This window comes from Psammomys obesus, unplaced genomic scaffold, assembly GCF_907164565.1.
Source record: "Psammomys obesus unplaced genomic scaffold, mPsaObe1.curated_primary_1811, whole genome shotgun sequence".
Classification (NCBI taxonomy): domain Eukaryota; kingdom Metazoa; phylum Chordata; class Mammalia; order Rodentia; family Muridae; genus Psammomys; species Psammomys obesus.
In genome coordinates, this window is record NW_026586173.1 from 3112175 (window position 1) to 3125125 (window position 12951).

Here is a 12951-nt window from a genome sequence, read left to right on the forward strand (position 1 = left end):
TTCACCCTCAAGCCCTCTATAAGCTATATATCTCAGCATCACAGAAGGGGACACAACTTCTAGCCTGTGTAACTTCAAAAACGTTCTCAAACCACATCCAAACCGTAGCACCAGGTACAGCATGGAAGGCTGAACATATGCTAAGATTGGCCTTTCTCCTTACCTGTGTATTTAACAACAACAACCTGGGGAGACCTCTTGATATAAAAATGGAGCGCAAAACAAAAATGTCCCATCTTAAAACCTGTAAGATCAGAAAGGAGTGCCGAAAGAGCAGATGGGAAAGCAATTGTTTAGTGAGAGAAAAAAAGATGGAATTTCCCTCCTCCATCACCCACTCAGTTTGGCCAAGAGCTGCAGACATCCCTGGGGAATGAGACAAGTGTGCTGAATCCAGAGCCTAGCCCTTCCTTCTAACTGCCTTCTCCCAGCCCTGCTCTAAGACATGTCAGTTCTATTCTTTGCCAGGAGCTCCCTCCAAGTCCCAGCCCCAGAGCCACAGCCCTTCATCACATTGAGTTGACAATAAAGAAATGCTTTTCCTAAAGAATTCACACACAAATAATCTCATTACCCCAGTGTTTGCATTTATACAGCAGTCATCTTCTGCCAGAAGGAGAGGGGGGAAAAAATCACTCCACACTCACTCACACAGAACAGCTGCAAGGAGAGAAATGGTATTTAATTCATTGTGAAATATTCAACAATGGCTACACTGCACTTTTAAAAGCCTTTTGATAGTAAAACCCACAGGGAACAGCCCATCCTGTGTGCTGAAAAGCAGCTTCCTCACAATTAGCCTCTTCATTCAGGTTTGAACATTCTGTGTAAACTTCAGCACGTGCTCTGGACACTGTGGATGGCTTCAAGGGTATAACCTTTCAGAAACTTTGAATGCTTGTCTTCTCACAAAACTGTCCTGAGGGCCAGAGGGGGAAGGGAGTCCAGGGAGAGAAGAAGAGGGGAATGAGATACTTAGGTGAAAAGGAAGAAAATCCTCCTGACCCCAGCTGAATCTCAACAAAGGAAAACCCACTCTCCACACAAGCCTTGCAAATTACCAGCTTTATTCATGCCCTCAAATAACCAGTGTTGGAGAAAAAGAAACCCCTGAGCGGAGATCCAAAAATAATGAGGGGATAGTGGTTCATTTCCCTGCTCCATCTCTGAGGTTTTCGTGGGTCTCTGATTTGTAGGAAAGCAAGCTTTTTATATTGTCTTATCCTGGCAGGATAGTGACATGGCTCAGTAAGAAGGAGGTGACAATGAAGAGTTAAGAACAGAAACTATCCCAGCAGTTAAATTTACACAGTGATTGAAAGAATGGACCATACAGCGAACTCAGCTTAATTTCTCCATCTCTCCTTCCTTTATTTTCTTCTTCCCTCCCTACCTCACTTCCCTCCCTACCTCCACCCCTGACAGAATTACAGTTAAGTTTTTTTTCATTCACCGCATCTGTTCAATAGGAATATCATCTTCCTAGGAACATGGCAAATGTGAAAGACATACAGGTATGAGCCTCAACACACTGAAGGTGGAAAGGACCAGCCCTAAGTCTTGTTCCACCAGGAATGTCCATCTGATAGACTGGTGAAACTCAGAAACACTAGGCAACAACTGAAAGGCCAAAGTAGCAGGGTCTACGCAGAGTAATGCAGAGTCCATGGAGGGAAATCTCTCTCTAGAATGGAGAGGTCTGAAAACCAGTTGTCTAATTGAACTTGTGGCAATAGACCCTGGTCAGCAGCTTAAAAAAAAAAAAAGTCAGACATCAGACATGAGGCTCAAGACTCCAAAGAATGATGTCTAGGCAGAGGCAGTTGGCTGGGACTGTGTAACACCCAGCAGTTCACCTGCTGTTGTTGCGTCTATATTCTGACAGAATGGGAGAATGCTGCAGACATCACATGAGGTGAGGGTGATGGGCACAAGTTATGGCCCACTAGAGAGTCAAGAAGCAGAGATACATCCTGAGTAGCAAAAAATAAAGCAGAAAGATGTGTCTGGATGTTGGGCAACGCCATGATTCTTATCTCCAAGACAATGGGATGGAAACAACTTCCAGATTTAAATACAATCTCTGGGGATTGACCAGGGCAGTGGAAAGGGATTTGGAGGAAGGAAGTTGACACCAATGAATTCATTGCTGTTAAACAAGATATGGGGGGGGCTCTCCTTATCTGCTGCAGGGGGACATAATAGAACCCCTCTCCTTACTGAAGATTTTAAGTTCTCTGGAGTCTCAGACCATTTTGAGAAGAATGGGGAAGCAAAATTCCTGCTTGTAATAATTTTTTAGCAAGAGCTTTCCTAAAACTCATGTCTGACAAAATAAATAAATTCTGTGACAATCAGTAGGTCTAAGACTTGGTTGAAGGTTGTCAGGGTTGATGATGTACAAGCAGGGCATCCAGCAAAAGGCCCAGGCAGTTAGGACCTGGTTCTAAAGATGTCTAAGTTACTGGTGTTTCTCCTTCCCAAGAACCACTTGACACGGTCTACAAGGAAGGAGCCCCAACTTGCAAAGCAAGATGCTTTGGAGGGTAAGGTTTAAACCCCAACTGAAGACATGAATAGAGGTTGTGGGAAACTTTTATTAAAAAGGAAGAGTCTTCAAAGGCCATGAGTAAGTCCTAATAGGATGTTCAGGAATAGGAAGCAGATCCCTGTAAAATTACATAGTGGTGCAGAGAGTAGAGGGCCAACTCTCCAGACAGTGAGATAGGGCAGGGTCTGGACTGAAAGGCAGAGGCCATTCACAGGGGCAAGTTCTGAGGGCCAAAGGCTGCCCACACATCAGGGGAGAGGTGATCTCTCCCATAGTGCAATTAGGCCTCCTGTTTGACCCCTGACTTCTGCCCCATGGGATATTTATGTTCTCTGGACAGGCAGCTAGGGGGCAAACGAAGGAAGACAGACTCTGCCCTTAGAAGGGAAAGAATTACAGAAAGGGAATTGGGGGGGAGGGATGGAGAGAAGGTAGGAAAGGGGAGACATGGAGAAATGGAGGGAGGCAGGCAGGCAAACAGGCTGGCTGGTTGGTCTTGCTCTCACATCAGTCTGCGAATTCTTGAATTAGATTTCTCTGTACCAACGCCTGGTCCTTGGTCATTTCCACATTCAATGTGGTGAGGATTTTTTGTTGTTGTTGTTTTGTGTTGTTTCTGTTTTTTGATGTGGTTGTTTTTTGTTTTGTTTTCTGTCTCGCAATAATTCAAGGTTGGCACTCTGATATATTACAAATTAGGAAAATGAAGTTGAGAAAGGTACGGTGGTTTGCCCATGGGTGGCAGGTCTAAAAACAGGGCCCTGACAGTCAGGCTCTGTTTCTTTCTGAATAGTACTGTGTACTGGGGCAGGGAGTGGTGAGCTTGTTTGCTCTCCCACCTGTCTAGAACTCCCACTAGCCCTTTGCAAACTAAATCTAAGTCCAGAATCTCATCTGTTCCAACCGTCTATTTCTCAAGCAGATGTGCCACCACAAACCAAGAGGACAGCAGGCAGGCCAGGCAGGCCATCCACTCTCCTCCCAGAGTCAGCCTTGCAGCTGCCAAGCCTGGGCCTGGACTCCGAACTTCGGGGCGGGCAGCTAAGGTGCTGCCTGGCTGGCAGTGCCAGGGTTAACCCGGCGGCCCAGCGGAGCAAAGATTTCTGTTTTATTTCAGCGGGGGAAGTGTGTGCTGCCTGATTAGCTGGATGGTTTCCTCTTTTCCCATAACCTCCAGACCCCCACGGCCCAAGTGTTTACTCTCTGAAATAAAAAATCTGCTGGTGTTTTTCTTTTTGTGTGCTCGTGTATTTTGGGAGGATTGCAGAGGAGGAAGGCGGGGTCGGGGTGACGGACCAGCGTGGGGGAAGGGAGGGCGCAGCCTCCAGCTGCAGAAGCTGCTGCTCAAGAAAGCAACTTCTTAACGAGGGAGCTGGTCTCTAGCTCCGGCAGCTATAAACACACAGAACATCTGGAGGCAGAGAGTCTCTCCCAGCCAGACGTGAGCACCGCAGGCTGTCCCTGCCCGCCCTTCCCCACCTCCCCGGCTCTCACACCCCCTCTCAGCTCAGCTCAGCTCCAGCCCTCTCACATCATCCACCCACCCGACCAGACCATTTCCATTCACAGAGATCCCCAGCGCCCGCTAGCAGCCCGCCCGCTTTTGGCCCGCGGGAACAGATCGGAGACCAGCAGGCGACGCCAGCCAGCCAGCAGTGGCCACCCCGCCCCCGCCCCGTTCCAGAAGAGGGGTCAAACTGCTAGAATCCAATAAGAACTTAGTGCCCCGGGGACCTTTTCCCAACTCGGACCAAATATTTGCGGTTTGAAAAAGTTAAGAGAGCTGCCCCCCCCCCCCCCCCCCCCCGGTTCCCCCCTGGGAGTTTCTGTTCAATGCTTTTTTTTCCTTTTTTTTTTTTTTTCTTTTTTTTTTTTAAGAAACAAGGAATTTATCTATCAGGTGGTCAGGCCAACAGCACGCTTACGTGCTAATTGTCACTCCACTAGCCCTGCTGAGAGGAGAGGGGCTTTTTCTGCACCTGGGCCTCCTTCCTTTCCCAGCGCCAGTAGATGGGATTCATTCTCTCTCACAGGAACCCTAAGGCAACACCCCCCAGCTCCCCTTACATCCCTAACTGCCCTGGGCTCTCCTCCCCAGGTGCTCCTCTCTCTTTGCTGGTGAAATGAGTTATAATGAAAGGCAACTGGCAGGTGCAATATATGTGTAATATATGATATAGAAAGGGATACAAGGAGGAGAAGGGGGGAAAGGAAAGGGAGGAAGAAGAAGAGGAGGAGGAGGAGGAGGGAGTGTGAGGGTAGAATGCGACTTGGGTAATGGGAAGGTAGTCATGAAGGTGGTCAGAGTCAGGAACCTTCTTTCTCTGGCTCCTTTAGATCCTCACTTGGACTATGCTTCATGGGAAGGGTGGTATTTATTGGCTATAGGTCATGGCCTTTTATGTCTCATACCGTGGATCCAGCAAAACAACTCAAAAATAAGGATAAGGACCTGTCTGTTAAAGATTTGAGACCCAAGGAACGTATTCCAAAACTCCGGGACATGAAGGCTTGTTCTCTCTACCTAACCAGGCTAGACCCTCTGACTAGACAACACAGTTCCATTTCCATTCAAACCCTTACACAAAATATTCCAGGAATCTGAATGTGAAGTAGCCCAGACTTGAAGGTTTCAAGAAAGCAGTAGTTGGGAGACTATGGTAGGTAGGAAGCCTGGTCAACATGGTTACAGCAGCCACCCAGAGCTGGCTAGAGGGCCATCTTCACTTGCAAAGAAAGGGTCAGGCCCACAGATACCTCCATACCATAACAGCACAGGGTGACAGTAAGTGTGGAAGAGCCTATGGTAATTGGATTTGCGGCCAGGCTCACCCCCACCCTCTTATTTAAGCTTAAATCTGATGAGGTAGGTGTATGACAGGACTGTTGAGCCTCAAGCATTCCTGGGCACCTTACTCTGGGGACCTAATCAGGGCAGTTAGGCCCGGTCTTACGTGACAGGTTAAAGTTGAGGCAGGACTGTAACTAGCTCTTTCTGAGACAACACAGCTGCCAAATGAGAATCAGAGGGATCCAACATGCTTATCTCCTCAGTGGTCAGAACTTGTTTGCAGAAAAGAATTGGCCAGCTTAGGACAGCCAGGGCTACATACAGACTGTCTTAAAAAATAAGTAAGTAAATATTTTTAAGAACATAGAGACTAGTTATTCTAAAGACTAGTTATTTTTAAAAAAAAATACGACTAGTTGCAAGAAACTGCCTTTTGAAAGCTTAGACTTCCACACTGAGTTGGAAAAATTTTCCACACTGAGTTGGAAAAATCAAGAGAATTGAATAAAATGTTTAGGATGAGGGCCCCTGAGGAGTTCTTCATTCATCTCACTATAGGCTACCATAAGTCTTTTCTGGCAGGAATAGGCCTGCATTCTGGGGCAGATTAGTCCAATATTGTAATACTCAGTGTTACAAATCCAGGATACTCACAGTCTCATGGTCTTAAAATTGTTTTGAAGAAGAAGAAAAAAACCCTTAAAAAAGTGCTCTAGGGAGAAAAATGTGTCCTGAAGAAAGACAGAACAGATATGTATGTGCAGCAGATGGAGCTTAAAATGCTGGTTTTTAAGCTCTGAGGCCATCAGACACAGTCAGCTGAAAGAACAAACCTGCTAAGAGCATAAACATTTCGGGCCAAGGTGAGCCTCCATTGAAGTTTTGCTGGCGTGTCTTCAACACTCTCAACACTTGAAAGCCAAACTGGAGGCTCCTGCTTTCCCACTGAAGCATCCCACCTGGCTGTCGATGGCCGTTTCCAAACACTGCCCAGGTTTGATCCCTCCCAGCCGCTGGGCCTGATGACAAAGCTCCAAGAGACACCATGAACCTGGCCTCTCAACGTGTCTCCCACATGAACTTCTAAAGTTTATTTGGGAAAGACATTTTTTTTCAACTCCACCATTTCATTAGTAAATTTGTTTTAGAAATTTCAAATAGTGAGATCCAAAGTCACTCCCTGATTTGCCAAGTCTGTGTCATATTTAAGTGTGGTATTTCATATGGAAACCATTTGCTCTATCACAAAAAAATAATGTACCCCACACACACATTTAAAAAAAAAAGTTGCTTGTAGGCAAGGACTGTGTCTTCACTTCCCCCCATATGTTTTCTTAGGACTCACCATGTACCACTGGCAGTCTAACCCTGAGTTCAACCAATCAGTGGGTCACTTTCTGACTCAACCCTTAGATATTTTTGGATTTGCAAAATGTACTTCACAAGACAGTGAATCAAAAGGCACTTGAAGGCAATGATTTCCAATGGCAAATGTGCACATCGAGTTTACTGTATGCTGACATGCTTCAAGCTTTACAGATATGGACAGACTGATTCTCAGAGTGTGATCTCTGGACTTCCAGCAGTAACAACAGGGTCAGTTCCTGGAAGTGTATTAGAAACAAACATTCCTCAGTCCTAACTCGGGAGTAGAGCATTAAAGCCTGTGCTTTAGCAGATTCTGGAGTTTCCAGTTCAATGACTCTAGAATAAGAGTTAAATTTTGCATCTCTGAGATCCAATACTCCTCCTTCTGCTGCTGCTACCTATGGAACAAACTTTTAAAATCTCCCTGGCATATGAAGAAAATGAAGAGTCATGATCAAGTTGCTCAAGGTCACACAATGAAGAAGATCTACTATAAACCAAAGTGATCTTCTTTAAGAGCCTGGATCTCCTACTCTTGAACCATCTCTATATTCTTTTTCAAAACAGAGAAATGGCAGGATTCTGTGCATGGGGGTGGATGAAGGCTTTACTGCACTCAGCAACCAAAATATACCAAACAGAATTATACATAAAAAAGCAATGCCTGGTAGTTCAAATCAAGGACCGCGCCGATGAGAATGAAAGTCATTCACTTCTACATTCTGTGGCTGTGCACTGCCTCCCAGCTTAACAAGTATTTGCCTTAGTGTGCATTGATCAAAATGTCACTGTTAAAACTGGGATGATTTAAGACTGAATCCATCCATCTCTGCATTTGCAAAATAATACCCAAAATGAAAAAAAATGACGCTACTCTTACAGGGGGCCAAGGCATTGTGCTTTCTGATATACACTATGGTCACTCATGATAACCCTAACCGGGAGGCTGAAATCACATGTGGACAGCTGGCGGCTATAGCTGAACTATGGTCATGTTGTCTCCCTGTGGAGTGGGGTCTCTGATTTCTGATTCCCAATAGAAGACAAGCTTTGACTAACTCTAGTCAGGACTGAGTTCCATTTTGAGGTATACTGTTTTATCTGAGAATGGCTTATTTCTACCTTGCCACTTCCCAACAGGGCTGTGGGCAGGAACTAGCCCTAATGGCTCATGACAGCAGTGTAGTGCGTTCTTAGGGACAGGGAGCAGGAACCTACACACACAATAATTCTCATTATGATGATGGAGAGGGAGGTGCTGAAGCTGAGGGACAGAACAGAGGAACGGAACAGAAAAGAGGCAGGGTCAGTGGGCTACACTCCAGGCAGACTATAAACAGTCACAGGCATTACAGCCCTGGCTTGTGTAAGGAGCTCCATTGATTCACAAGGTTCCCTGACAGAAGGATGACGAGAAGCTGAAACAGAAAGGGCCCATTCATTCATGCAGAACACCAAACCTCAGCCCCCATTGGCTCTCCATAATGGCTCCAGGCTGATAGCAAGGAAGGGGCTGCGGCAGAGGGAGGAGGAGGTAAAAATGAAAGAAAATGATGACTGCAAGATCGTTGTGAAGCAATATACAGCTGCACAGGCAATTGCATGCAAATGTGACTTCCCTTTTTAGCTGTAGTGAATGTCCTCAGAATCATGTATTTTTCTCTTTCACGCCATTTCTCCTCTTCTCCTTTCCTTGTCATTTTCAGGGCTCCCTACTTCTTTGTCCCTTCTCATTCATTTTTCATCTTCTCTTCCCAAAACCACCTTCATTTCTACCAACAGCCATCTTTTTTTTCTGTCAATTCTACACATCTCAATTTTCCTCCTCTATTTCTTTTTACCTATTCCTAGCTTTCCTAATTCTTGAGTCTCTCTTCCTCTTATTAGTGAGGTTTTCCTTATTTAAACCTTAACTCAGCTTTATTCTCTCTTGCCCTCCCTCCTTCCATTTCTCTCCTCCTCCTCAGCCTCTGCCCCTTCATGAATGAATGGGAGCAGTACTCTGATGAGGTCCACTATGAGGCCGGGTGTTCATGGTTGGCCTGTCAGTATTCCAGTCACTGACAGATGTGTAACCCTTGGAAAAGAAGTCCATTCATCCCTTCTGAGAGCACAAACGTGAGGCGGAGGGGTGGGAAGTAGCCATGAGTCGGAGGAGGGGAAGGAAACTGGAGTTATAAATAGGATGAAAGAACAAGAAAAAAAAAAAACCTAGAGTATTTTTTCTCCCTTTCTTTTTATTCAGCACATCTCCACACCAAAAAAAAAGTGCCACAGCTGGAGAAATCGTTTGTTCATCCATGTCTTCATCCCCCTTCTTTATAACCTCACAATAGTCTTCCAAATGACAACCCATCACTAAGAAGAACAGGGCCACAGCCCAGAAAAAAAGATCCTGCAGCTTCTTCATCTAGACAGCTCACAAGGCAAAGGACAGACAAGAAAGGCTCAAGGTTCTTGCCAGAGCTTTCCATCAGAGGAAGCCTGAGGAAGTGGGAACCACCTCCTCTATTTGCAAGCAGATTGCCACCAACTGGTAGGGAGCCAGACCCCATGGCAGCCCTCTTCATTCCACACTGCAATCAGGCCATTCTAAGAATGGTTGTAATTCCCACCCCAAAGCCACAAGTCCGGGCAACCCAGCTTCTGTCTTGCAACTATAAACTATGGGAAAGAGCACTATATCACATTGTTAACAGCTCTTTCATTTTAAAGCTAAGAGTATGCTGGGTTGTTGTTCACATATCTCACAGAAACTGTCTCCCTGGCTCTGAAGTAAAAACATTTTAACTTTTGAGAATCTAGGCAAGAAGGACAATAAGATATCAACTCCCCTTGCAAATTATGTACTCCTCAGTTAAGAAAGAAAGAAGCTGTGTCTCTTTGTTGGGAAGAAAAGACATTCTCACCTTAAGGTTATGGGTTAGTGTGCAGAGAGACTTGGAAACAAATAGGATTCAACTTGTAACAAATGGAATGCCATCAGAGCAAAATCTAAGGGGAGTAGTTTTAATCACAGTTGAATTAGTGAATAGAAACCCTAAGGCTGTGGCATTAATAGTATCCAAAGATTATACAAAGCTAGGTAAGACTGTATGGGTCGTCTGCTTATACATATGAAGTCTAATTTGTTCAGAATTTTACTAGATCACCTTTTTCATGTCTTTACCGTCTCACCTGTGTATAGGTTGCCCTCTCAACCTCTTTGTGCAATGGGCACATAGCTGCTAAGTTTGTGATTGTGCTTTGGACTGCTTTTAAAATCCTTGAAGGCACAAAGATGCCAAAAAGAAAACGATGGCATAGATGTCACCACATCTATTGCCTTGTGGGATGTCGAAGAGTATTTCAAATATCACTGTCCACTGAGACAACTGAATATTGATGCCATTCTGTCTTTGAGATGAGCTAGGAACAGAGAAAAGCCTCCCTTACTGTCCCGCCCACCGCAGTACACCCCTTTCTGGAAGAAGCATTGTGCTCTGTATCTCTCAGTTCATTTCCTCTGCAGGATGAAGCATGGACAGCAAAGCAGGGATTTTATTTCCCCACTATGTTACAAGCCACAGACCAACAGTCAGTAGGGTACTGAACAACCACCACAACAAAGAATTCCACTTAGTTTCCAGAAATCATCTCCAGGCCCATAGCTTCACCTGTATAATTCCTGAGAATTGTGTATTTCAATATATTGGACCAATGACATTTCTTAGGCTAAGAGTTTAACCTGACAGAAAATTTTGACAGATTTGGAGTAGTTTTTACTGTCATATGTACATCATATAATTATAGACACACCACATACATTCTATTTTATATGTGTCATTATGACATGATCTCAAGGACAATTAAATTCAGAGCCCCAAATTCAAGTTTTACATTTAGTATTTTCTTCAAATGCTAATAAGCAAACAAAGACTAATGGCGTTCAAAAGAAACAAAAGCAAGCCCTGAACACAGAACCCAAGTAACTTGGTCCTGGGGCAAGCAGTCAGACTTACTGCAGACAGGTCCCCTGGGGAGTCTCACGCCAGCTCAGGAAAGAGTGGCCTTGTAGCCAGCAAGTCAGAAAAGAGGAGTGGGGAAGCTGCTGGCGCAGATGGTTGGGGAGGAGACCACAGATGCTGGTGGATAATAAATAGAGTGATGACAAATGAAAGAAGTTTCATCCTGAAAGATGGCTAATGCACAGGCCTCTGTTTTTCCAGTTCATCAGTTATGATGGTAAAACGTGTTGGTTAACAACCATCCTAAAGGGTGGAAAATACACAGAAGGCACAAAACTCTTTACAAAATAGAGACCCGTCTTGGGTCCACTGGTAGAGTGTCACCTTCCGGTTGGACAATAAAGTAGCACAAAGTTATTGAGAAGATACGGGGCTTTCCACAACAGAACAATAGCAACTGTACCCACATAAGCTTTGAGGATATTATTTCAGAGAACATAGTCTATTTCTCTTGCCCTTCAATTCTCTCTTCATTCCCAACTTTTGTTTATGTTCCTACCTGAGCCACAGTGTTCAAGGCCAGTAGGAACTTCCTGAGTGGCCATCTCATCCCAGAGTGGGTAAAGAGTTCTTTGCTGGTGATAACTGGACTGGAAGCCACAGGTCATTCGAGGATCTTCAAAAGTGTTGATAGGCCCCTGCCTCTGTAACCAGTGAAAATAAAAGGGCATGTATTAGGAGAAAACCCTTGTTAGTTCAAACCTACTATGATTATGACTTCACACCATCTAATCACAGATATGCCAGGACCATCTGTCAGTCAGGACCCACCATTCATTCCCACACATTTTGTCCTCCAAACTCACAGGGAATGAGAAAAACTTTTGATTTAGACTATGATTTCATTTATTTCCATCCATGACCTCACATATTTGGAAACCAGCTTCTATAACCTTCAAAAACAGTCACAGGGAACAGAATATTGACCATCTCACACTTAACTCAGTCTGGCTATTTTCCCTCTACAAAAACATAAAAGAATATTTTTACAGGACAGCCCAGTGTCATAGAACAGATGATAAAAACCACAGAAAAAGGGGAAAAATAAATCTACACCATAAAATCCACTTCATTTGTTCTTAATTGGTAGGGGTGGGGTTTGATGACATCAGATGCTGAGTAAGAACTGTCTGTTTCCTGTACTGTTTGGAGATTTGTACCACCTCCTTATTAGTTTTACTAAAATCACAAAATATACAGCGTAAGAAACCAAGAATGTTATGCGGAAAACCACATTGCACAGTATTTAAAAGCCTACCCCTAGAAATCAGATGAATTCTGATATATATAAATTGAAACCTGGGAACTAACACTTACTCATGGGAGTGCATGTCTGCTCCTTAATATAAACATTAGTTTATTCTTTCATAAAATGGAAATAGTAAACTGAACTCATAAAGTAGGAGAATTGAGGGGCTGAAGAGATTGCTCAGTGGTTAAGAGCACCTGTTGTTCTTCCAGAGGACCTAAATTCAATTCCCAGTGTCCTGATGGCCCCTTAAAACCATCTGTAATTCCAGCTCCAGAAGATCCAATGCCCCTTTCTTCTGCTTTCCTTGAGTATTAGGCACACACATGGTGCACAGACATACACACAAGCAAAATACCCATACACATAAGATAAAAATTAAATTTTAAAAATGTATAAGAAAATTACATATAAAGCAAAATTAAAGATAAAACACATTGAATAAAATTATTCACTTATAGAATGTCAGTAATGAGTGCTGTACATGAAACTTTGTCATCAGCACTATGTAGATATTATTTTAGCATAAGAGACAGCTAAGCCCGGTGGCACAAACCTACAGCACCAGCTATTCAGGAGGCTAGACCATACGAATAGCAAGTTCAAGGTCTGTCTATGCTGTAGGAGGCTGAGGCAGAAGCATGGCAAGTTCGAAAGCTTCCTGCCTATACCGCAAGTTCAAGTAACTTAAGGAGATTGTATCTCAATATAACACTTTTGAATTAAAATGAGGTTTTTGGTCAAAAAAAGAATAATTTGATTTTATTCTTAAAAAGAAACTATGGGCTTCACAAGGATGACACATGTCAAACTAGAAGGGCACAAGGCCACAACTCTGCACAAAGAAATGCGGGCAACTAAGGAAAGCTAGGATCCAGAGAGATGGTCTTCCTCGAGGAAGAACACACAAATTATTTAGGAATACATACATATTTAAGAATATATATGACTATATATATATATGTGTGTGTGTGTGTGTGTGTGT

The 12951-nt window shown here is 44.0% G+C and overlaps 1 protein-coding gene across 1 annotated transcript in view; it reads right to left on the reverse strand.

Moving 5' to 3' along the window:
- Nucleotides 1–881: 881 nt before the first annotated feature.
- LOC129672045 (transforming protein p68/c-ets-1-like) overlaps nucleotides 882–12951 on the reverse strand; it is a 40541-nt gene continuing 28471 nt past the window's right edge. The window contains exons 3-4 of the mRNA XM_055601250.1: nucleotides 11217–11361; nucleotides 882–919 (exon numbers count right to left, since the gene is read on the reverse strand). Coding sequence (XP_055457225.1) covers nucleotides 882–919; nucleotides 11217–11361 — 183 coding nt within the window. The remainder of the gene's footprint in view (nucleotides 920–11216; nucleotides 11362–12951) is intronic.